The sequence below is a fragment of the Papilio xuthus genome, unplaced genomic scaffold (genome assembly GCF_000836235.2).
Source record: "Papilio xuthus unplaced genomic scaffold, Pxut_1.1 DF827756.1, whole genome shotgun sequence".
NCBI classification, from domain to species: Eukaryota; Metazoa; Arthropoda; class Insecta; order Lepidoptera; family Papilionidae; genus Papilio; species Papilio xuthus.
Genome location: NW_013530893.1, coordinates 5,467,285 through 5,494,074, shown reverse-complemented (window position 1 = coordinate 5,494,074; position 26,790 = coordinate 5,467,285). Strand labels below are relative to the sequence as shown.

The 26,790-nt window shown below is 34.3% G+C and overlaps 2 protein-coding genes across 4 annotated transcripts; both read left to right on the top strand.

Annotated features, from left to right (window-relative positions):
* The first annotated feature begins 11,438 nt into the window (after positions 1-11,438).
* LOC106116177 (carbonyl reductase [NADPH] 3) lies at positions 11,439-12,437 on the top strand. Its single transcript, XM_013309925.1, has one exon. The coding sequence runs from the start codon at positions 11,463-11,465 to the stop codon at positions 12,315-12,317; it is 855 nt and encodes a 284-aa protein (XP_013165379.1). The 5' UTR covers positions 11,439-11,462; the 3' UTR covers positions 12,318-12,437.
* A 146-nt stretch (positions 12,438-12,583) lies between these two features.
* Positions 12,584-26,432, top strand: LOC106116422 (snake venom 5'-nucleotidase). 3 transcript variants are annotated; one of them, XM_013310254.1, is made up of 16 exons: positions 12,584-12,857; positions 13,754-13,896; positions 18,304-18,424; positions 19,419-19,526; positions 19,658-19,744; positions 20,152-20,318; positions 21,086-21,184; positions 21,409-21,531; positions 21,676-21,841; positions 22,625-22,803; positions 23,168-23,323; positions 23,698-23,877; positions 24,306-24,430; positions 24,819-24,920; positions 25,588-25,684; positions 26,184-26,432. In XM_013310254.1, exons 2-16 carry the CDS (start codon positions 13,771-13,773, stop codon positions 26,265-26,267), a joined length of 1,920 nt encoding a protein of 639 aa, XP_013165708.1. In that variant the 5' UTR covers positions 12,584-12,857; positions 13,754-13,770; the 3' UTR covers positions 26,268-26,432. The 3 variants fall into 3 exon arrangements, with proteins under 3 accessions (XP_013165708.1, XP_013165709.1, XP_013165707.1); XM_013310255.1 differs by lacking the exon at positions 13,754-13,896 and having other exon boundaries at positions 12,587-12,857; XM_013310253.1 differs by lacking the exon at positions 12,584-12,857 and having other exon boundaries at positions 13,558-13,896.
* The last annotated feature ends 358 nt before the right edge of the window (positions 26,433-26,790 follow it).

Genomic DNA, 26,790 nt, shown 5'->3' with positions numbered 1-26,790 from the left:
CTATAAACTTAGTTTTTAATAAACACGTAAATATTATTATACATTTTAATTTACTATCGCGAATTATAACACTTCCTTGACAAAACAAATCAAAAAACAAAAAAAATAAAACACCACTTATAAATTTATAGAATAGAATTCGAAATTTAAATATTTAAATCAGCCTGTGCTTTGATTAAAAATAAATTATACACTGCCAGTTTTTAAAAAAATCGATTTGAATTAAATAAATCGATATATAAATCGATTACGGTCACGTCAACGAGTGTGGTCGTGTTTGCTCCGACTGTCGGTCGATATTGCCAAGTTTAAGGACAACGATGCACGCACGCCGTCTGTTCAACCAGAGGTCGACAACATTTTTACGAGTACGTCCGTTAGAAAAAAAATACTGATAAGGTTTTATTTAAAAACTGCCATACAATTAAAAGGTTTTCTTAGAATTATATTTAGTTATCTATTATCTATATATATATATTAATAAAATTGGAGTTTGTTCATATCTAAAATTTCTGTCTGCATTTTATGCTTTTTGTGTCTGTCCAGGCCGCATTTGTGTCGGGTAATCTCCGGAACGGTAGGACCGATTTTGACGGGACTTGGACTGGAATGTAGCTGTTGCATTCGAGTATATTATATGATTTTCTTTTTAATTCTGCGCAGACAAAGTCGCGGGCGATCTCTAGTTTTAATTATATGAAAGTAAATTATTCCATCACACTAATTTAAAAAATCTGCTGGGCTAAACAAAGTGCATTCGATTTGAAGCGATTCCATAGCGAACTTTGAAAATGTATGAAACTGACGCGCGACAATCACGTGACTTATCGAAAGTTATTGTCAGTTTTATACATTTTTGAAGTTCGTTATGGAATCGCTTTGAAGCGAATGCACTTAGTATAGCCCCGCTGAACAGAAAAGATAAATCTTCAAGGAATGAGTAGTAAATAACAAAATAACATGCAGGAAATGTCAGACTGATATCAAGATCAGCGGGAGAATTATTATTATTATATGCAGCGATAACTTGTCTTTAGTTTCCATAACAGTCGTACATATCAGCTATGTGAATGTGGATGAATTGTCAAAAGAAAGAAGAATGTATGTATGGATTGGATGAAAGAGGGATGGTAGAGATATTTTAACAGTGGACGCTACATCTGTTGCACGAATTGGCTGACTCGCCTGGTGTAATAGCACGATCACATAGAGACAAGCGTGAAGTGGTAATAAATGGAAGGGTATGGAAGACGTATGATGTATGTATAATATCCCGATTATATGTTGGAAAAAGAACTGAAAGATGATGATCCTTATATTTACTACAAAGTATACAGTTTAACAGTGGTAGAGCCCGCTTTAACATCTTCGCACGAATTGTCCCGGCACGCCCGGTGAAATACCACGACCATACAGAAGACGGGCGTGAATTGGAAGCAATTCTGCATTTCGTCTGATGAGTGTGCGTCCCGGAGGCCTAATTTAGTCCTCTTTCCCTTCCCATCCTTTTCTTTATAAGGGCAGGATGGGAAGTGGAAGTGGACTTTCCGGATGAGAGGATGCATGGGAAGGGAAGATATTTTCTTTCTGTGCATCCTCTCCTCCGTCGATGAAAGGTGGGCAACGCATATGCAAATGCGTAAGTCTGTGGGCAGCGGTCACTTCGGTATTTTAGCGATTTCAGGTGGCCGCTCGCTCGTTTGCCACCTTTTGAAATAAAGAAAAAATTTAAACTTTAATTTTTATGCAGCTTTCGCCCGCGAATTTATCTGCTTAATTATTTTTTTTAGTTTTGTTTTTTTTTGACCGTAATAGTCAATCGAGGAATAGTAAATATCATTCCTATCATTTGTGATTTTAATTATTGGATTTTTTTGGATGACAGTTTACCGGCAATGAAAACCTACGCTTATAAAGTGCGCGGTGATGATTAATATCTTTATCACGTTTACATTCAGACGTACGTAAAAAACTTGCTCAAGACAAAAGCATTCCAATTACTGTACGCAAACTGACAACGAAAGTTTAATATTAGTATTTATGGTATAGTTGATGTCGCTCTCGTATCCATCCGCGAAGAATAAAAAAAAATTTACATATGTAGCCTATGTGTTCTTCCAGACAATGTTCTACATATATGACAAATTCTACAAAGATCCATGCAATGATTCTGTAGATACCTTCAAACAAACTTCATCATCAGCTCACTATACGTCCGAGGGGTTCGAAGCCTACCCTAAGTTAAGGATGATTAGTCATAGTCAACCACGCTGGCCAAGTGCGGGTTGGTTGACACATACACACACATATCTTTGAATTTCTTCTCAGATATGTGCAGGTTGTATCACGATGTTTTCCTTCACCGTAAGAACGTCGGATAAATGTACATATGTAAATCGGAAATCGAAAAACACATTGGTACATGGCGAGATTCGAACCCAGGACTTGCAGATTGCAAGTCAAGTGCGTGACCCCTGAGCCACCGACGCTCGAATAAACTTACATCCATCGAAACATTCGCATTTATAATATTAGTAAGAAGTAAGATAATAAAGAGAATATAGTATATTTATTGTTTGTTTGCATTGAATAAACTCCGAAACTACGGAACCTTATTGAAAAATTCTTTCACTCTTGGGAATTCACGTTATCCCCGGATGAGATAGGCTGTATTCATTACTTGGTAGTGAATAAAATTTAACTAAAATAAGACAATAATTATGTACAGGATGTTAAAAAATCTTTTAATATGAAATTATGTCTTTATTCGGATACTAAGATTAGATCTTTGGTAAGAAGATCCTTTTAAACAAAGCTTCCTTTTGTAATAAAGATTCGTATCATTTTATCTTAAGCTCAGTAAGTTAAAAAAAACACGAAATCTTTTTAAAAAAAAAATGTTTTCATTCTATTTTTCTAGTAAATATTTTTTCCGGTTCATCATCATCATTAACCAGCCCTTATCCCTATCGAGGGTCGGCACAGCATGTACTACTCCTCCATACATCTCTATCAGCCGTCATATCCGAGTCTACCCCCTTCTTACGCATATGCTCTTTCACACAGTCATTCCATACTTTTTTTGGTCTTCCTCTACCCTTGTAGCCATTCACATTCAATCTCATTACTTTTTTGCTTATATCATCATCATCCCTCCTCATAACATGTCCAAACCACGCTAATCTTTTACTCCTCAATTTCTCGATCACTACGCTACTTTCAAACTTCCTCTAATATACACATTTTTAACTTTATCCTTCCTTGTCATATTTTTTCCGGTTATAATTAAATTATTATTAATTAAAATCTAATTTAACGCGTAATAATTACGCGAAATCATAACTAAATTAGTATTGCTAATTAAAATTGTATAATAGAAAATTACTGGTAAAAAAAAACTACAAAAAGATTTACACTTAAATTAACGCATAAATTTTTATTCTATTCATTATAATTAACTATTAATTATTGCATGGGAATTTTATAACTTGTTCAAGTGTTTAAACACATGCCCCCGGTAGGCAGTTAAACTGTCTATAACTTGAGAAGAAGTTTGTAACATTGACCATGACTTGATACGCTGTCTACGTGGATTAGAGGTCAGTAAGAGGCCACGTGCAGACCTCGAGATATATATGTAACTAGGTTAGTAATGTAATGAAGCTCTATACTATTAACTCTTATACTTCTAAACTGTTAATACCAAAATTATAAATAAGTTATATCCTTATTATGCTGTTTTTTTATGTCATAAGGTGGCAAACGAGCTAGCGGCCACCTGAAATCGCTGGTATAGCGAAGTGACTGTTGCCCATAGACATACAAAGATGCACAGAAAGAAAATATATTCCCTTTCCACGCATCCTCTCATCCGGAAAGTCCACTTCCACATCCCATCATTTCCTTATAAGAAAAAAAAGTGGGAAGGGAAAGAGGACTAAATTAGGCCTCCGGGACGCACACTCATCAGACGAAATGCGGAATTGCTTCCACTTCACGCCTGTCTTCTGTGTGGTCGTGATATTTCATCGGGCGAGCCGAGCTAATTCGTGCGAAGATGTTAAAGCGGGCTCTACCACTGTTAAAAGCTCCCGCAGGTCCAGCACTACGGCGTCACGCCAGCGTTACTTACTAAGAACTAATCTTTCTACTTACTAATATTATAAATGGGAATGTTTAGATTAATGATGGTAGGATGGATGTATGCATGGATGTTTGATTGAAGATATCTTCAGAACGGCTGAACGGATCTCGATGAATTTACATACACATAAAATATAGTCTGGAAGAACACATAGGCTACTAATTTTGTTTTTTTTTTTAATTCTGCACGGACGGAGTCGCGGGCGACAGCTAGTAAATACATAAGTATTTATCATATTAAAATATATGATTGATTAAACCTTGTACTAAAAATAATAAACTATTTTACCTGAACATAACTGTTAATTCAATGTTATAACACCAATTAAACTTCCATTGGGTTATAAATACTATTAAATTACAATTTATTAAACTATAATTCTCTTTTATTGTCTAAAGTCATGTAAGTCGTAAAAATACTTATATACTAAGCTGAGACGTCCGGCTCACAACTTCTGGTCATAGAGCGTTGAGCTATGACTCATCAACTAGTCAGCTCACGGCTCAACGCTATGTAATAACTATGGGAGGTGAAGAGCCCCGAGTCAGTAGCGATTTAAAACAAAGCCGGTTTACATCTCGTACAGCCTAGTGACTCGCAACTCTACAACTCTAGTTCTAATTGATCTGAGCTACGTACTGCTTCATACATGCGAAACGTGAGGTGATCTGCAGGTCATACATTTTAGTTGAGTTATACGCCCATGGCCTAGTATATATTTTTTTATTTGTTGCAACTATAATACCTTTTAAATTAGTGAGATACTAATAAAGGATAGTGTTAAGAGTCAAATTTAACAGTGGTAGAGCCCGCTGTAACATCTTCGCACGAATCGGCCCGGCTCGCCCGGTGAAATACCACGACCACACAGAAGACAGGCGTGAAGTGGATGCAATTCCGCGTTTTGTCTGATGAGTGTGCGTCCCGGAGGCCTAATTTAGTCCTCTTTCCCTTCCCATCCTTTTCTTTATAAGGCAAGGATGGGAAGTGAAAGTAGACTTTCCGGATGAGAGGATGCATGGAAATGGAAGATATTTTCTTTGTGTGCATCCTCTCCTCCGTCGATTAAAGGTAGGCAACGCATATGCAAGTGCGTATGTCTATGGGCAACGGTCACTTCGCTATTTCAGTGATTTCAGGTGGCCGCACGCTCGTTTGCCACCTTTTGAAATAAAAAAAATAAAAAAAATCCGATATGAATATAGTTGTATAAATGTGAAAAAGACGAAGTGTGCAAGGACTGTTATGAATATCCGTAATCTCTGCTTACACCGCTGGGTTACGGGCGTGAGGTATGTTACTGCAACGATTATTATTTCATTGTGATGGCACTTAGAGACATGGTCTGAATTAATTCAAGGAATTTATCAAGGAAACTTGTATGACGCATATTAGTTTATCAAGACCATGTAACATTATAAATAGAATATAAAACGTTTGATATCATCAGCTCACTATAAGTCCCCAATAAGGGAGCTCGGAGCCTACCCTAAGCTAGGGATGACTAGGCCATAGTCAACCATAGCCCAGTGCGGGTAAACTTCACACATATATTTGAATCTCTTCTCACATATGTGCAGGTTGCATCACGATGTTTTCCTACACCGTAAGGACGTCGGATAAATATACATATTTAAATCGAAAAACACATTGGATTACAAGTCAAGTGCTTAGCCCTTCAGCGACCGTCGCGCTTAATGATTACTTCGATGAGAGGAATGACCCAACCACGAATCCAGTATTCACCCACTCCAAGGAAGGACCCTAAACGAGTCATTAACTCGTAGACACCAGACTATACGTGAGTGTAGCCGTTATTTATTAGTTTAATATCTTACTAATATTATAAATGCGAATGTTTGGATGTATGGACTGGTTTGATAGATGGATGTTTGTAAGAAGATATATCTAAAGCAGTCAAATGGATCTCGTTGAAATTTGGCATAGGTGTAGAATATAGTTTGGAAGAACTACTACTATCGATTAGAATTTTATAGGAATACTAGCTGTCGCCCGCAACTCCGTCCGCGTGAATATATAAAGAAAAACTTAATATATAAATAAGTTAAATAAAAAGCAGCTCTTCAAGGCTTATGCTTTGGAGAAAAAAAAATAATAGTATTCTATGTCCTTCTGGCTGTAAGCTACCTCCTCACCAATTTTCAGGCATATCGGTAAAGTCGTTCTTGAGTTATAAATAGTGTAACTAACACGACTTTCTTTTAAATATATAGATATTGCTATGACTTGTGTTCGAAATAAATGCGTTTTGAAGCGTTAAAGTGTGACTTAAATGGGTAGGTAATAAATTTCCTCGACTGTACAAAACAAAATGTTACATTGAATGATGGAATATGTTTGCCCTTGCATCCTAGATTGTCTATTGTTACTTATTGTATTGGTCGTGTGAATGAGACATTAAATAATAAAATGCAACTACCGATTTATATTTACGTACTATGTGTTTATTCACATAAAATAAAGTTCAATGGGAGATGTCTTTTGTAGGCATAATCTTACTAATATCATAAAGTAACTGCCCACGACTCCGTCTGCGTACATATTATATATAAAAAAATATTAATTATTAATTTATTTATTAAGTAAAGAATACTTTTATTACCACTATCGTAATGGTATATTTTATTAATACGTAATTATTTAGGTAAAAACTTTGTAGGCAGTTTACGGTGCTCAATTAACCTCTCTCGCTCCTTGCGAATCCCTCGGTTATATACCTCTCATTATATTAAACGTCGGGTTAAAAACATTTGCCAACTCAAAGGAATGCCCCTATCAAATTAGCTGTTCTAAAACGCAACGAAATACATTTTAAAATGTACAAATTCAATAGAAATGAGAACTTAAACAGACATGTTTATACAAACATTTTAAACATTGAAAATTTCCAAACACTGACTGAAGAGCTGGCAGCTACCTCGGACAAAGAATTAGTATAGCTATACAAAGGGGGAACGCTATCTTCGTAACCTTGCCTATATGGACTCCTTTTAATAATATATTTTAGTTAATTATTCATTTTTAATATTTTATTTAATATTTAAGTAATAATTGATTTAAGACTCTTTTGTCATAAAGTATTATTATAATTTGTAGAATATTTTATTTTATATTATTCAACATGAAAACAACATAACATTTATTAAAGTACACACAAAGTCGACATAAAACTCAATATTCAACTATAAAAAAACAAAGATGTCGTAACTTTATTCATCGTTTACATGTTTATATTCTATTTACGAGCCGTGAAAACTTACACCCTCAACAATTCTTACTATATCTAACCAAGAACACAAAAGAAACAATCTCAAAAAAATACGTATGTTAAAAACACGACTAAAGTTAGGCCAAAAGCATTTTATTTGGTTAAACAAAAACAATATATATTTGTTTGTATCTAACAATTATAATAATAAATTCAGGTGATAATGACAGGCAAGATTGAAGGCAAGAGACGCGCTGGACGTAGGAAAAAGTTGTGGCTACGTAATATTAGGGAGTGGACGAGGATTAGGTCAGCAGAGGAACTGTTTCGCCTTGCACTTGACTGAACCGTGCTTGACCAAATCGTTAAGAAACCAGATAAATGTAAAAGAATTTTGAAATCGGCACTTCTAAATAAATAACTTATATTTATTGCAACTTAACAATCAATTGTTTTATATATCTACTTTTCTTTTGTTTCGCTTTTTTGTCTTTCTACTATAGTATGAAAAAAAACCGTTTAATCTCTGTTCTTTTTGTTTATATATTATATAATTGTGAAATGGTTAATAACGTCTGTATTTGTTAATTTGCTGATCTTATAAATTAATAAGCGACCAGTAAGTACACCTAAACCCTGTGGGTTTTTAGTACTACTGTCTAACCGACGTTTAATTTGTTATGTGAAGTTTTTGTATAATAAATAAAAAATAAAAAAATATTCCAAGTTAGCGGCCAATCTTCTAGACCGAAGACGCACTAGAAGAAAAAGAACAACAACTATGAAATAAAGAATCAAACTTAACTTAGTATTGATTAGCTGTCGCACGCGACCCCGTCCATGCACAATTAAAAACAAAATTAGCCTATGTGTTCTTCCGGACTATACTTTATCTCTATGCCAACTTTTATCGCCATTTATTCGGCCGTTCTGGAGATTCCAACATCTATCCATCCATTCAAACATTCGCATTTATAATGTTAGTAAGAAGTAAGGTAAATAACATTGTTAGGGGAGCGTGTAGCACAAGAGGGGATTTTTGTGAAGACTAAGGATATTTAAGGAATTATGTCAAAGCGGGAAGCTCCCAGACATCGTCGAAGTCCTCGTAAACGTCCTTATACCAACCAAATACTAGAAAATTTCGGTATAAAGAATGTTTAGTGGTAACGACAAGGCATAGATGTATTTTTAAGAGGCAATAGAGGTGTGCCAGCACCGCATTAAATAAAATTCCGAAACTCAGTTTACCCCTTTGGGTTACAGGCGTGATTGCGTTGTTATTCGAGTCTTAGTTACCTTGATCGAGTTTATTGAACGCGTATACATGGACTGGTTTACGAAGGTAAAAAATATGCTAAACCAGTTTGATATATATAATGCAACTTGTCAGATATGTTGATTATATAACCACATACGTACATACATCAGTTCCCTCTGTATTTATTACCGCATTTATCATGGGTAGTGTTCCGATGAACTGTTTGGAACGATTCCTGCCATAGGCTACTTATTAAGTTTTTAATAATTCTGCAAGGATGGAGTCGCCAGCGAAAGCTAATTTCTAATATTTCTAAACATATATTTATAGTGTTCCAATTGATGGGTCTGTAAAATAAGAACAAACAAAATATCAACTCCAAACAAAAGGATTGTTTCTACAGACATAATTTATTTAAAAGTGTGTACAAACTGTTGGAATAATTTAAGAGTAGACAAATATTTGCGGAAAAATATCCTAAGGTCGCTTAAGGACTCGTCTTTTGCGAACCCGCAATGCGCTTGTCATTAAACTTTGTTTTAAAGCTTTAGGCTAAAGAGTTAACTGACCATATAAATCAGGCAAATATTCGTTTCACACGTATGTACTAAGCAGATAGGGTTTTTTAAAACAAAATCCACAAAAAGAACATAATACAACGCAAAAAGTTTATAAAGATTTACTTGGATTTTTGGGTCAAAGACCCTAGTCTTCTCAAAAGACTAAATTCTTTACGTAATCGTTTCTTACTAATATTATAGATGTGAATGTTTGTTTGAAGGTATGTCCAGAACGGCTGTATGGATCTCGCTGAAACTTGGCAAAAATGTAGAACAAATAGGCTAATTATTAAGTTTTTATTAACTCCACGCGGACGTAGTCGAGGGCGACAGCTAGTCATTAATTTAAGAACATAAAGAAGACAAATATTTATTTATATGCTGTAATCAGCAATTGACTTAAAGTCCATTTAAAGAAGCTTACGTTTGATACTGATGGATAGTTTTAGTTTTCAGACTTTAAAAGAATGAAAAATAAAGCTATTGTCCTCGGAAGCCAATAAGCTGCAATCCATTACATTGGCAATATTGTTGTTTGTTTCGGACCAAGAAACAATGTTGTCTAGATATTTACTTCTAAAATAAATCCTAGCGCTTTAAGACTTTTTAAGGACATTTCCAAAAAATTTATCGACATCACAGGGGACCGAAGAGCTGGCAGCTACCTCGGTCAAAGAATTAGTTTAGCTGTCCAAAGACGCTGCCAGTATCTTCGGGACCTTGCCCAAAGGGACTCCTTTTAATAACATATTTTAGTAAATTATTCGTTTTTTTAATATTTTATTTTATATCATAGATTTAAGACTATTCGTTAGATTCTTTGTTAGTTTATTGTTAAAAATTGCATTAGTTGTATTAATAAAGAAATTAAAAATAAAGTTTTATACATATAAAGTTTTATAAAAAACAAAATAACATTCATATTTTTAGACATTATTAGTTAGAATGCTTTGGCGCGAATGACGCGCTTTCATTACAAAGTCAAGTGTCAGAATGATTAGTGAGGGGACATAAACATCGACATTTTAGTAAAGCTAGTGCTGCGCCAGTACACCGGTAGAGTTTCGGATTTTCTTACTAACAATACCAATGAACGCAATGTCGACTAATTATTTAATACTCTTCCATACATCTCTATCAGCCGTCATATATTCACTCCCAATAGTGGCGTTAGGGCAGAGCGAGATAGGGCGACCGCCCAGGGCTAGGGGAGGCGCCCCAGGTACCAGTGCCGTATGCAATTGGGTGCCACAAGCGCCCTTTTATTTCCCGCGCTTTGCATTTCTATAATGAAATGCCTTGTATCGTCTTCTCGGTGTGAACTAAAGTTAATGGGCGCCCAAAAAATCCCGCCCAGGGCGTCGAAAATGGTAAAAAGCCACCTTCTTCAGTCTACGTCTAACATTCACATTTAATCTTAATACTTTCTTGTTTATTTTATCATCTCTCCGTATAATACTTCCATATGATGTAACGGTTTAACAAAGGTGAATGCTCTCCTATATCTGATATTAGTAAGTATAGTATTGTTTTATCTGTGCCAATACTAAAAAAGTTAAAAAATGTCACGACGTTGAACAAAAAGACAAATAGAATAGTCATTCAAATTAAACTTTTTTCGTTTTTTATATTGATATTGATTATTCTTTTTAAATTTAATTTATTAGACGTAAGTACGTACTTATCTGTAATGTATTTTCGTTTGATTTTATTGCGGTTTTCTTTAAGACACAATATCTTATCGAGAAGTACAAAGTCGGTCCGATCTCGACGGCAAATTGAATCTTAGAAACAACGTTACATTTCTTTTTGCTTTATTTCAGACTAGTCTTAAAATCAGATTTGTTACGCTGCAGAAAAATTGTTTTAAAATTGAATTATATCCTCCGATGAATGTTTGCCTAGTCTCAGTTCCGAATTTAAATGTCAGTGCTGGAATTTTGCAGTGATTTAGTTTTTTTACATGCCATTTTACTATTTATTATTTTACTCCTTTTGAAATGTGTAAGCAAAATTATATAAAAAAAATTGCTATTATAATTCTCTAGGCGTTTAGGTACATTGAACTGCTTGGATGTCATAAGGACAATGACATTTTAATAATATAGAAGATAAAAATTATTATTTATAATGTACAATTATTATTTATAAAACAATAATTAACTCAGTATATTGAACTCTGTATTTTATTAAACGTTAATTATTATGTAAATATGTCTGTCTTCTCCGGCAGTATCACGTGAACATTAGACTGTGATATACGTCAAAATGGCGTCTAAAATTGCTGTTGTAACAGGTGCTAACAAAGGCTTAGGATTTTCCATAGTCAAAGGGCTTTGTTTAAAATTCGATGGCGTTATATATTTGACAGCGAGAGATGAAAAAAGGGGTCGAGAAGCTGTTGACAAGTTAAAAGCTCTAGGCTTACATCCTGAATTCCATCTGCTTGACGTAAGTGATGAAAACAGTATTAAAGATTTCGCTGATTACATCAAAACAAAACACGGTGGATTAGATGTCCTAGTAAATAATGCTGGAATACTAGAATCCAATGTTTATCCAACTTATGATGCCGCAAAACGTAATATTGACATAAACTATCGAAGCTTATTATCAATCGAAAAATGGTTATACCCATTGTTAAGAGATGGCGCTAGAGTTGTGAATGTTTCAAGCGCATGCGGACATTTATCAAATTTAAAAAATAAGAAATGGCTTGAAATACTGCAAAAAAAGGATTTAACAACGAAAGAAATCAACGAATTTGTGGAAGAATATCTTGAAAGTATACGAAATGGAACATTTAATAAAGATGATTTTGTTGATGAAGGTAAACATGCCGAGCATAGAGTTTCGAAAATGGCGATGACAGCTTTGACTATGGTTCAGCAGAGGAAATACCAAGATAAAAACATTTCTATAAATGCTGTTCACCCTGGACATGTGAAGACAGACATGGCAAATGGTAAAGGAGATTTAGAAGCAGATACAGCAGCGCAAACAATACTCTATTTAATATTGGATGCTTCTCCAAATTTGAAAGGTGTCTTTATGTGGCATGATAAAAAAATTGTGGATTGGTATGATTATGAAGGAGATTATTTTTGTAAAGATATTTGGTAACATCAAGAAATAAGCTCATTTTGTTTTCCCATTTTTGTATGTATTTTTTATTCAGATTGTTAAGCATGTTTTCTTTTCAAGGAATGCCTTGGTCCCGAAAGTAAATAAATTTTTTAATCTTAAAACATTGCCTATTTTCTTTAAATAGCATACATAAAGGTCCCTGGAAATATTATAAAAGATCGAGCTACGGGCTTTTCCTCATTCATTTGCTTATTACTACACGAAGTATTTTTAGAACATTGAGTTAAAAACATAACTTTTTCAAAAATCGGAAAGCGTGCTAATTGTTATAATGGTGAAACGGAACGAAACACATTTGACAACCGACAAGCTACCGATCGAATATGACATGAAAATTTGACAGTACGAATTGATGTATTCCGTTTGTGGGTGGTGCTTAAGCATTTGGTTTCTAATTTATTCGTACACATACGAAATAAATATTTAAAAAACTACCAATTGAATAGTTATTAAATCGTGATAAGTTTAAATCTATAAAAAAGCTATCGCTATTACATCCCATTTTAAATCTGTTCGGTAAGTTTATCATTTAATATTTAATTTACAAATTAAATTAAATTTAAGATGAAAGGAATATAACGTAGCGACTATGTTACAGTTTTAAGAAACTGTGTCGCTCGGAATGAAATGTCAATAGAAATTATCAAAACCATTGTGTATTTATTTATTCGTTCGATTTAAGTACTGAGCCAAAATAGGCGTTCAAGTGCCTTGACCTAACAGAGAACATTGCCATTCTGTGTACAGCACTGCGCAGACCTAGTTTTGAAATTCCTGTTAGTGAAAAGACGTATTTACATTCATTCTGTGTCTAGTAGTGTTAAAATGTTGCGAATTTCGTGTGCCAATAATAGCCATGTAAAAAAAACATCGGAATGTGACATAAATTAGTCGGCGGGAAATGACCTTCTAGTGTTTTTTGTGACCGTGAATTATAAAAATGATAAACATTTATGAAATTAAACATGAAACATTTATAGAAACAAAGTGAATGAAAGATTTTCATTCAATAGACCTTTTCAAAGCTGCATATAAATGTTGATTAGTTTTTTTTCCTAACACAAATATAAAAAATTGTAAATCTAGAAAATTTACAAATTATAAAAAGTATCCTTGTATACTAAATGCAAATAACATCAATAGTAATTAATAAAAACAGTGTAATAAATATTGATTAAAAAAAGCACAAGAAAGCAATTTAATATGTAATTATTAACATGTATTATATAAAAGAAAAAAACAACTGAAGTCACACAAAATAAACTATTTATGGAGCTATAGAAACTATAACCCTTTTACTACAAGAGAAAAATATTATCTACAATAATATCAAACTGTGAACTTTAAGCCTTCAACACAAAATTGAATTTCTTCTACAATGTAATACCGTGGAACTTTTATAATGGTTGTAGTGCGATCAGTGTGTGCAATGGCGTCGTTTGCGGCGCAAGCAGCTCTCCGGTCACGTTGGAGCTCATTGATAGAGTCAACCAGTGTTGATGTACCCGGGGAAGTCACAGATGGTGTCCGTTCAGTCGTCGGATGGCTAAAACAGGCACTGTCTATTTGTACTGGGTAGTGTTTACAGCTATGCACCTTTATTGCATATTTTGTGCATGATTTAGTTCACTGTGGTTTTCTACTGATAAATTATCTGTAATAAAACATGTAAATGTTTTTATTTGTAAAAAGAAACAAGTTAAATGTACAGTCAGCTGCATGAATGTATATATTTATTTAACTTTAGAAACTTGTATAGGCAAAGTTTCAAAAATACTTATGCATGTATTCAACAATAATAAGTATTGGTCAGTTATGTGGATACATATTTTTGAAACCAAAGGTGTATAAATGTGTATTAAACATTTTAATTGTATAGATATTTATGCAGCTGACTGTACTATATTTTATGTCGGAACCCACAGATAGATGTGCATTTATGTTGCATGATTGATGTACTTTGGGAAAATACAGCATACTTTACTGTTATAAAAAGACTTAGAGGAGATCTTGAATAAATTAAGATCCATATTTTGTGTACATTTCTCTTCAGCCAGTGTTTTTTATGAAAACTGGCAAAAGAGAAAAAGATATTCTGCCATATACCAATTCATAAAAAATATAAAACATAGTGCATTTTGGTAGCTCTTAGTGGAGGACACTCTGCAATAACAGATCATTGAATACCTCATCTGACCGATTTTTTTTATATTAATCATAATAGTAAATGTACATGCTGATATTGAATCAGTATAAATTAATTTATACAGCATGTTAAAACTTCCTATTAAAATATTTATATTTAAGAACCTTGAAATTATTAGATAAGATAGCTATGAGTAATCAATCAAGGTTATTCATATTTTTTCTACCATATATTTATATTGTTATAGTAACCATATGGTTACCTTTATCTCATTTTCCGAAGGAACAATTAGGGGTAACAAAAAGTTTTGTTACAGCTGTGAACCCTTATTTACTTGATTGTTACATTCTGGATTTATCTTACTTCTTACTAATATTATAACTGTGTATAGATGGATGGATGTTTGTTAGAAGGTATCCCCAGAAAGGCTGCATAGATCTCGGTGAAATTTGGCATAGATGTAGAACATAGTCTGGAAGAACACATAGGCTATTAATTTAGTTTTTTTTTTAAATACTAGATCTAGTTTTTAATAAAATTAATGTCAACGATAAGTTTCATTTAAATCAGCAGTTCTATATTTTTTTAATTATTTTAATAGCAACATAATTTTAATTTATTTTCTTACCGTAGTGTATGAAAATAAAAATATATTAAAATAGTCAAACCAAAAAGGTCTTATAGTGTTTTGTTTGATTACGCAACATTGTTTTATCTGTTACGGCCTTGATGAAGGACGTATTGTACATTCGTGCACACAAATCATACATGTATACTTATAGAGTAAATAAAATTGTAGTGTCTGTATGTAATATCGAAAAAAATAATATTTCTGGCTGAAACGATTTGGACGGGACTTTTATTGGAAGCTAGCATATGCGTGCAGACATATTAGACATTTTTTTTATTTATTTCTTTTCTTTTTTAATTCCACATTGACAAAGTCTAAGGCGATTGCTGCAAGATAGCTGATGAACAGTTTTACTTATAATTTTTATCTTTCTTATGGGAAATTTTCTTAATCTTACGTATTACAAATTTGAATGTTTAGATGGACGGATGTTTGTTTGAAGGTGTCTTCAAAACGGCTGAACGGATCTCGATGAAATTTGACATACATATAGAAAATAATGTGAAGGAACACATAAGCTACTTATTAAGTTTTTATTTCCGCGCGGACGGACTCGTGGGCGACAGGTAGTATGACTATAAAGAAACTATTTTATTCATCAAAATAAAGGTTAATATGAGTAAAAGTTTCTATCAAAATAACAAACTCCAATATATGAACGATAAAACCAAAGCTCATAAGTAATCGTTTGGCCATTTGCCAGACGAAAGTTTTTTGTTCCATCCACCAAGGATTTCTGCGGTAAAACTTGTCATGAGACAAGCCAATGTATTTATAAAATTAAAAAAAAACTAGAACTAGTTTCAGATGTTTAAAACATCTTGCTTGTGTCAGAGATATTGAATCGCTAAATTTGTATGAATTTAGCGGTCAAACTATATCTAAATAACGTAAAATTTCAAATGACGTTACAATTGTATCATACATTTGCTATCTCTATTGTTTTAAATAGAAGAGCGAAGGCTATATAGTTAACTCTTCTAATTCACGTTAAACATTTGATAGCGGTTTTGATTTCTTCGTCCCATTTATAACACCGCGAATACGGAGATTTGACTGTATTGTAGCACAGGTGTTATGACAATTTATATTTTCTTCTAACTAATAGAGTATAATAAAAATATTTGTTGCACTTTTGTATTTAACTGTACATTCTTTAGTGATGGGACAAACGTTTATCTGAAATGTAGCTGAAATGCGTATGCTAAGATGGATGTGTGGTGTGACAAGGAAGGATAAAGTTAAAAATGTGTATATTAGAGGAAGTTTGAAAGTAGCGCCAGTGATCGAGAAATTGAGGAGTAAAAGATTAGCGTGGTTTGGACATGTTATGAGGAGGGATGATGATGATATAAGCAAAAAAGTAATGAGATTGAATGTGGATGGCTTCAAGGGTAGAGGAAGACCAAAAAAGTATGGAATGACTGTGTGAAAGAGGATATGCGTAAGAAGGGGGTAGACTCGGATATGACAGCTGATAGAGATGTATGGAGGAGTAGTACATGCTGTGCCGACCCTCGATAGGGATAAGGGCAGGTTGATGATGATGACAAACATTTATCGATCAGGAAATAAAATCATTAAGTTAATATTTATCGTTTATACTTCTATACTAATATTATAAAGATTTGATTGTTTGTTTGATTTGAAAAAACTACAAAACTACTGACCCGATCTGAATTAAACTTAATTTGTAGTCTCACAGTGACTTGATGTTCTACTTGTATGCCAAATGTCAGCGCGATACACACACCCGTTGTGGAGAAACCTTCAAACAGCCATCCATCCAAACATTCTCATTTATAATATCAGTACGACACCATCTTTATTAATAACGCGCGGACTGAGTTGCGGGCGACAGCTAGTAACATGTAATTAAAACCAAAAACTTGGATACCGCGACCTTAGGTGTTATTACGTCCTTCCGTATCGAATATCTAATTATACATGCAAGTTATTTTTGTCATTGTAACATGTTACATGATACTACGATTTTTTTTTATTAAAGTGGGCTCGCTAGGTGATTCGGTGGCATTTATAGTGTTAAAAGATCGTATCTTATTGAGTATACAGTCGAAATTTGTTAAGCGAGAGTCCAAGAATGCGAGATATTTTTCTCGATAATAGAGGTTTCCCTCGACAGTTTCTCGCTTATTTATGTTTGACCGCATATGTACATACTCCTCTTCACTTTTCTCTTAATGAATGAGAAGAAGAGATGGACGTAGTAGAAAATGGATATGAAAAGGAAAGGTTTTAAAAACACAATTTAGTTATTTTGTTAATGTCTGTTGTAGTTAGTAAAACTATTTTAGATATTTTAACTCTTTCTAAAGATACAAATAGATATTAAATTGTCAACATTCAATCGTAAGCTATATTTGGAATAACACCCAGGGTGAGAAGGTCGTATCAATTCGCAATGATTGCACTTCCTCTTTTATTGTGTTGTACAATTTATCATCGCTGTTTGTATTTGACTTGACACGTGAGAATAAGAGTACACTTCTACCCGACGTGCCAACGTAAGTGGTGCGTTATATTCTATTTAAAGCTCGCAAGATAATTTTAATGCAATGAAGTATAAATTATCACCAGAATTATACTGAAACACACTTGCATGTTAATTTTTATTATTGTACGTCTATGTACATTCACTATTATAATATTTTTGTATGCACGCATTTATACGTAAGCTTCAATTTTAGTTCTAGAAACAACTAGTAATAAGAACACGTTAAAAGTTTTCAGTATTCTGATTATTTCTTATGTCATGTCAAACATGGCGATTTGTTCCAATCCTTTGGTGTATGCTGGCAACCTTTTTTAATCTATATAATAATGTAGGCTCGACTTATCTGATCCAATACCTCCATTTTGGTCTATCTCTGGCCACAGTCTTCCAATTTATCCCAACATTCTCATCATCATTCACGTCTCGATTTAAGGTTATCGCAATTAATTCTATCGAATAATAGACAGCTCTTGTCTCTTGTGTCACTATTGAGCCTATAAGTTATTTTGCTTTAATTTCACTTTTGCCCACATTATACACAACATACATTTGTGGCACCTATTGTTGTGACCTTATCCTAGCACAAGATAAAAGGTTATTTGTAATGGTTACAATAAATATTTACAAAAATTACCAAAGGTATAACAATAACAATATCGATATATTATAGGCATCACTAGAGGTACGTCAGGTGGGTCGGCGTGCGGTGAGCCAGCTGGCCGGCCGAGGGATGGGCGACGACGTGCTCATCGTGCATTACAACGATGTCTACAACATCGAGCAGACTACTAGTGAGTGACGATATCGATAGTCGATACATTTTGACACATATCCTAAAATAATATCGATAATTCGATAACTCAAAAATGAATGTTAATTAAGCTACAAGTATGTAATCCGAGAACAAAGAATACTAAAAAAACTGTGTATAATATCGACCTTCAAAAGTCTAGACTTCCGATTACCCCAAGGTGCAACCTAAGATATTTTTTCTTTCATGCAACAACTAATTACTAATTTGTAAAGGTTACTAATGTATGCCAAGGTAATTCTAGTACGAATTTCAAGATTATTCTACTATTTTTAGTAAACAAACGAAAACCTGGTCCATGTGTCCTTTGTTCGGCCAACTGTACTGTCAATACATTGGTATTGGCCGTCAATCGGCAAAGTTTGGCCAACATGTTTGATAATTGACGACTTCACCGTAAAAATAATATTTCGAATATTTAAATATTTCAAAACTTTTTTTTATATCATAAGGTGGCAAACGAGCGAGCGGCCACCTGAAATCGCTGAAATAGCGAAGTGACCGTTGCCCATAGACATACGCAATTGCATATGCGTTGCCTACCTTTAATCAATGGAGGAGAGGATGCACAGAAAGAAAATATATTTCCCTTCCATGCATCCTCTCATCCGGAAAGTCCACTTCCACTTCCCATCCTTTCCTTATAAGAAAAAGGGTGGGAGGGAAAAGAGAAGAGGGCCTCCGGGACGCACACTCATCAGACGAAACGCGGAATTGCTTCCACTTCACGCCTGTCTTCTGTGTGGTCGTTGTATTTCACCGGGCGAGCCGGGCCAATTCGTGTGAAGATGTTAAAGCGGGCTCTACCACTGTTAAAAATGTTTTTATGTTTGTAACGAATAAACTCAAAAACTACTGAGCCTATTATAAATATTCTTATACTATAACAATATTATATCACATCCCTAAATAACATTGACTACATTTATTTGATGTTTTTTTATATTATAGTTAAATATATCTTTATCTTTCAGACACAGAACCGGTGGGCGGAGCGCTAAGATTTAGTACCGCGGTCAAAGCCTTGCAGCATCTTAACCCCCTTATATTGTTTAGTGGCGATGTATTCTCGCCTAGTATGCGTGAGTATATTTTTTAAACGGGTTTCTACTATATAAAAACACACAAAAAAAACAGTTTTTAGAGAAAATTAGAGATGTTAAACTTATGGTTATTTTAACTAGTATAATCGTAGTTTAAATTTTTTTTATAGTAAGTACATTCACAAAAGGCGAGCAGATGGTGCCTGTTCTAAACGAAATAGGAACTCATTGCGCAGTATTTGGAAATCATGATTTTGGTAAGTAATTTAACGATAAACAGACTTTAATTTAAACGTTTATAAAAACTATAATTGTGCAACCTGATTATAAAGATGTCCATTGTCGAAATACTTGTATAAAACATGTCATTTCTATCGTTTAAAAAAAAGGATGTCATGTTCTATAATTTTTTTTACCCTTAGCTCCTGAACTAGCTTTGTGTTTCAGGGGTCAATCCCTTCCCTTATCATTAATTCGATTTTACATTTAGTGCTTAAAAAAAGCAATTATAATTAAATTGAAAATTTGCTTCTTTTTGAGGACGAATATTCTTTCTATTATTTTTTTTCCGCCCTAGCCCTAGTCTAGTCTAGCCCTTCTAGCCTAGCCCTAGTCTAGCCATTTGCCTAAGTCCGCCCCTCCAATTAACAATTTTCGTCCACAGATTTCGGTCTAGAAGTACTGTCAGGTTTAGTAGCACAGTGCAGCTTCCCTTGGCTGATGTCTAATGTGATAGACAACGAGACAGGTCGTCCCCTAGGGGATGGCAGGATAACACACGCACTGATGTGCAATGGACACAAGATTGGCCTCATAGGCCTTGTCGAACAGGTATAGGAGGTATAGTCGATTCACCTCATTTGGTGTTGGTAGGGGCAGAAACTAGCAACTGACTTGATCGGTTGGCAAATATACGTTTGATTTTTTTTGTAATAATTTTATGTCCAGGGATTCGCTTTCGACTCAACTGGCGAAAGCATTTTTGAAATCGATATCGATGATCGATACTAGATAAATTCCATTCGCTATCAAGCGATTCCATAATGAAATTCAAAAATAAAACTGACAATAATTTTCGATAAGTCACGTGATTGTCGCGCCTCTATTGTTCGAATAGAATCGCTTTGGAACGAATGCACTTTGTCTAACCCCGCTTTAGTTTATTTGGTACAAACTCTTCCCTCATTGTTAAATCTTTCCTCTGTATTACACAAATCTATTGACAGTTTTTTTTTAACTTTCTTCCATCAAAAACATAAAGTTAAATCTTTTCTACGTCTAGGTTACTTTTTGTACCTAGACGTAGAAAAGATATACACGAAACAAAAACAACATCCATCTATATATATAGATGGATGTTTGTCTTGAGGTATCTCTAGAACATTTGAACGGATCTCGCTGTAATTCGGTATACATATAGAACATAGTCTGGAAGAACACATAGACTGTCAATTATATTTTTATTCCAATTCCGTGCTGACGGAGTCGCGGGCTACAGTTAGTACATACATATAACCCTACTATTGTGACTGTATCTTGATATATATTTCGGAGTGTTATTTGAGATACAGGATGTTATCTAGATATTAAAATTACAGGAATGGCTTGACACATTAGCAACTATTAACCCAGAAGAAGTTACATTTATAGACTTTCTACAAGCAGGAACTAAACTCGCATCACAATTAAAACGAGAGGTAAAACACAAGACACCATATATGCCCAATAATTTTAAAATTAAAGCGTGATATTAAATAGCCTTAAACACACTCTAATAATTAGGCTTTCAAATGCACAAAGAATTGTTAAAATCCGATTACTAGTTTTCGCAATAAATAAGTTCAAACTTTTTTATTCTTATATTTAGTTTCTTGAAATTGAACCTTATTGCAGATACTGTAAGGCTCAATTTGCTTTTCAGGGTTGTGAGTACGTGATAGCTTTGACACATATGCGAACCCCCAATGACATCAAACTAGCGGAAGGATGTACTGAGATTGACCTCATATTGGGGGGTCATGATCATGTCTATGAGGTCTTGGAGGTCAGTATATTTTTTGTATCAGAGCATCTTATAGTTTTGTGCTATTTTTGTACCTTTTACTGAAAAAAAAAACTAAAAAATAAAAAAAATGTCTATTTTTACTAAAAAGATATCCAAATGCGTTAACGAATGTATTATTTGCAGATAAATAACAAATATATAGTCAAAAGTGGTACAGATTTTAGACAATTCTCTAAAATCAACTTAACATTTGGTCCTGAAGGACCACGCGTGGATATCGAAGCGGTGGACGTGACCAGTGCGTACGCAGAAGACCAGGCCTTAAAGGCCAAGGTCGAGAAATACTCGGGTAAGTTAACTTATACCTCATCATCAGCTCACTATTCGTCCCCACCGAGGGTCGGAGCCTACCCTAAGCTAAGGGTGATTAGGCCATAGTCAACCACGCTGGCCCAGTGCGGGTTGACTTCACACATATCTTTAAATTTCTTCAGATATGTGCAGCATCACGATTTTTTTCTGCACCGTAAGGAGGTCGGATAAATATACATATGTAAATCGGAAATCGAAAAACACATTGGTACATGGCGCGATTCGAACCCAGGACCTGCAGATTGCAGTGCTTGACCACTGAGCCACCGACGCTCTTACTTATACCTTTTTACTTAACTTATACCTAGGTCTAATTTATTTTACTAAGGAAATATACAGAATGCTTTTTTTACGTGTAGTTCAGTATACCTTAGCAACTTGTATTGTAATAGATGTCATATTTGGATTTATTACTAGTAGAATAGCCTTGCGGACATACAGACAGACAAAAATTATAAAAAAATATTTTTCGTAATAAAAAACGCAAATACATGTGCACGACATATGATTTTTTTCTATATTATATATAGACACATCAATTTCATTCATTTTCATCAGTTTGATCCTTCGAGTCGGATAAGTTTCCAAATTTTTATTCTATTTTATCGAATATTATATGTCCTTCAAGGCTGTGTGTTCTGTGTGTTCATCGAGATCCATACAGCTGTTCTAAAGATACCTTTTGACGAACATCCATCCATCCAAACATTCGCATTTATATAAGTAGAATGGTAGTAAATCTTAGCCTTGAATATTCTAGCAATGATAGAAGGCAAGATGGACGAGATATTGGGTAAGTTCTGCGTACCACTGGAGGGCAGGTTCTCGTGCGTGCGTCGCCAGGAGAGCAACCTCGGCAACTGGGTGTGCGACGTGCTGCTCGCTGCCACCGGGGCTGACCTCGTCATCCTTAACTCTGGCACATTCAGATCTGATCAGGTAAGTGGTACCAACAGAGAGGAAGATACAGAGTGTTCCTACAATACTTAGGATGTTAGATTCGGATGTCGATGCTATGACTACAGTCTATAGAATATGTTGTATTTATAACAACTAGCTGTTGCCCGCGACTACGTCCGCGCGAAGTTGAAAAAAAATAAATAAGTAGCCTATGTGTTCTTCAAGACTATGTTCTACGTCTATTCCAAATTTCGTAAAGATCCGTCGAGTCGTTCCGGAGATACATTTAAACATCCATACATCCATTTAAACATTAATTAAGTGGTACTTAATTAGATTATTAACTTTAAAGCTTCGATTTAAGTTTTTACAAAGTAGGTATAAGACGTAAGTTTTTTCCTAGGTCCATGCAGCGGGTGATTTTACTCTACGCGATTTGTCCACCATCATTCCTATGAGAGATCCATTGGTGGTGGTGGAGGCGAGTGGAGATACAATACTGAAGATTCTGGAGAATTCAGTCTGCAAATATCCCAGCTTAGAAGGAAGGTTTCCACAGGTAACTTAATTTTACAGGACTAGAAAAAAAACTTAATTAGTGACCTGCATGTTCTTCCAGACTATGTTCTATATGTATGCCGAATTTCACCAAGATTCATATAGTCCTTCTGGAGATACCTTCAAATAAACATGTATCCGTGCATCTAAACATTCGTTTTTTATAATATTAGTAAGATACTAAGATTTTTTTTTTGATGTTGAAAATTTACTTTTTTTTTTATTTGGTATGTTAATCTTCTAATCGTAAATCTTTGTAAGAATCATCTGAACACCCTCTATATCATAGTAACCAGCACATAGTTGGCACGTCGTGCAAAAGAGTACTAATATGCCCGACGTGCCAAATCAAATTTCGGATGTATGGTTTCCCAGGTGGCAGGTATATCGTTTGCATTCGACCCCTCAAAACCACCGGGTCAGCGTGTCGAGGAGCAGGTGGTGAAGATAGGTGATGAATATCTGCAGCGGCAGCAGAAGTACAGGCTCGCGGTGAAGCAATACCTTCACGCGGGTAATGATGGCTTCACCATGCTGCCCTCCTGTCCTGTACTGGTGAGTTATTTTGACAGGAAGGACCAATTCTTACAAGTTGCTTAAGACCCTTTGTACATCGGCAAGATTAATCTTCTATTTTTTTTCTATTTTTTTTTATTTTCATCAAATCCTATTGCTATGTTTTATACAACATCCTTGTTGTCACTCAATATTGTCAGAAACCCACGGTAAGTTGATTTCTCAGCAATATCCTTTAGTTTTATGTGATGTTAGCTTGATTTGATGAAGTAAAGAAGAACCAGTTGGTTACGTAACAAAATTTGCTTTAAATTTCCTATGGTATGGTTTTTTGATGAAGAAAAATACTATGACCTTGAAGTATAATTTAAGGAAGTAAAGAAACTGAGGAAGCACTTCACATTAATTGGTGAAGTAATCTTTTTACTTCTTTGTGTCCAATCGGATCACGTTATTTCCCTTGTCAGGTGTCAGAGGACATGTGTCCGGAGGTGGGCATGGCGGTGCAGAACCATTTCGCAGCCATCAACGTGCGCACGGGCAAGTCCCGGCCATCCAAACATCGACAATCACTAGTCACGCTCAGTAGACGGTTAGATTATATTAAAATGTTTTCTTTATATATATATATATATATATATACTAACTATCGCCCGCGACTCCGCTCGTGCGGAATTTAAAAAAAAATCGAGAATATGTTCTATATCTATGTCAATTTTCAGCAAAATCCATCTTATAAAGAAGGCATGGGAAGGGGAAATTGATTTGATAGAGGAAAGGACGCATAAGAAGGGGAAATATTCTCTTTCTGTACGGGATGATTCTGATGTGCAATTGTAGATGTCTTTGTACAGCGATCACTTCGCTATTTCGGCGAAACTAAGGATGATATAAAAAAGCTACGCGGGGGAATACAGTATGATAATAGTGAATCAAAGTAAGCTTATAATTGTTGTTTTATGTTTTTAATATAATTATAGGCATAGTTTAGTAAAGATGTTGGATGGCAGCGAGCTGGATGGTCCACCTCCGCTGCGGAGAGCTTCATCCGCCGCTGTTGAACCTTCCACGCATCATCACAGGTGATTTTCCATTGCTCAAACCTTCTTATACATTCTGTCTTACCCCAAAAAATGTAATTAGTCAATGTTTATTTAAACACGTGTTTTAACCTTTTGAAAGCCGGTGAAGGATATTATGGACATCAAAGTCGTTATATATGTTACCATAATGTATCACCACATTACTTTCTATATAAATTCAATATATTATTATCTACTAGCTATCGCCCGTGACTCCGTTCGTGCGGGATTAAAAAAACCTTAATAAGTAGCCTATGTGTTCTACCAGACTGTTTTATATGTATAGCAAATTTCAGCGTGATCCATGCATCCGGAGATAACTTCAAATAAACATCCATCCATCCATTAGTAAGATTACTTACATTGATTTGTCATACCGCTGACCATTATAGACGTATGTAAAAAGGACGTATTTAAGTTAAAATGTATTTGAAAATGTATTATTTTTATAGTAAAGATCCTTAGTTTTAAACTATGTTTGAAATTAAATTATTCAAACTTTCGTGAGACATTATACTAAACTGATATAGGGCCCCGATGGGCTCGAAACTAGTCGGTGCCGCCACCGGACGAATATACGTGAGTGTTTAGCCGTGTTTATATATCAGTTTATGTTTGAAATATGTTGGTCCTTCGAGTCGGATGTATGTATGTATGTATTGTTCAGATTGACTCGTCGCGCGTCTCTGGACGACTTGGAGCAGAACGCGTGTGAACTCGCGCCTAAAGTCGAGAACAGAATCATAGTATTGGATAAACCTGAGGTAAATTTTACTATTTAATCGTTTTTCCTTACTTATCTTGGGTTTCTTTTATCAATTGAAACCTTTTTAAATTTATTATATATTGAAATTATTTTAGCAATTGAATTGTACAGTTTTTAACATATCTTAACTTTTTAATGTCTTAACTTAGATATAGAAATCTTGATTTAAGATAAGATTTTATGGATATTATAAGTTTTTAATTTTTTTATTTAATAAAGAACATCCGTACCTCAGGTCCCTAGCCTAAAACATGTTAAAAGGAATGAGAGGGCTGCTATGATAAAATAAAATCTGGGTTTCTGAGACCATCTTTTTCGTTTAAATATTTTTTATCTCTGTTTAAGATAATGACAGGGATATGTTTTATGTAGATATTTCGGTTTTAGAAACCCACGGTAATTTAATTTAAATACAAGGTACTGTGATAAATTTCTTGTTTGAATTAGATAAGTCTAAGTGTTTGCGATTTATAATGTTTTTTTTTTATTCATTCCAGAAACTACAAGCACTTTTAGCTGAGAAAGCACGTTGGGAATCTGATACGGTTATAAAAGAAGTGGATGATGAAAACTCACCTTAAAATATTTCCATTATTCAAATTTCGACCTAATCTCTTTAGCAATAGGGTTTATATTCGCAAGGATTATTCATTGAGACGAATACTCAAACGGTTTCGGATCGAGAGATACAATTTTTTTTTATTTCGAACAGATAAGTTTTAAAGCATGTTATAATTTTTTTTTTTCTAAAAGATTTTTTTTTTTTTTTAATATAACAAAATAATATCTCAATATTTGTGATTATGTTATTATTATTACGTATTAATTTGTTACCATTTTTTTTTAATTTAAGATTTGATTAAAATAATCGAATATTCCATTATATCGATATAATATCGATTTTAAGTTAAAAATGATTTACACAAAACAAAAAATACAAAGTTAACACGTTGACCGCCACGCGTATTTCTAATATCACGTTCAGGTCACGAGCGCCGCTTATACGCACTGGTATTAAAGGGCCGGTGTTTCCGGTCGCAGTACAAAATAGTTTACATTTTTAACGTTATACCTATAGGCTTTGTTTCAACACGTTACGCGCCA

Coding starts and splice junctions, on each gene's coding strand:
- LOC106116422 (XM_013310253.1), top strand. CDS start 13,744: ATGGTTGTAGTGCGATCAGTGTGTGCAATGGCGTCGTTTGCGGCGCAA. Junction 23,324..23,697: donor TAGAAGGAAGGTTTCCACAG/GTAACTTAATTT, acceptor ATGGTTTCCCAG/GTGGCAGGTATATCGTTTGC. Junction 24,431..24,818: donor CTAGTCACGCTCAGTAGACG/GTTAGATTATAT, acceptor ATATAATTATAG/GCATAGTTTAGTAAAGATGT.
- LOC106116177 (XM_013309925.1), top strand. CDS start 11,463: ATGGCGTCTAAAATTGCTGTTGTAACAGGTGCTAACAAAGGCTTAGGA.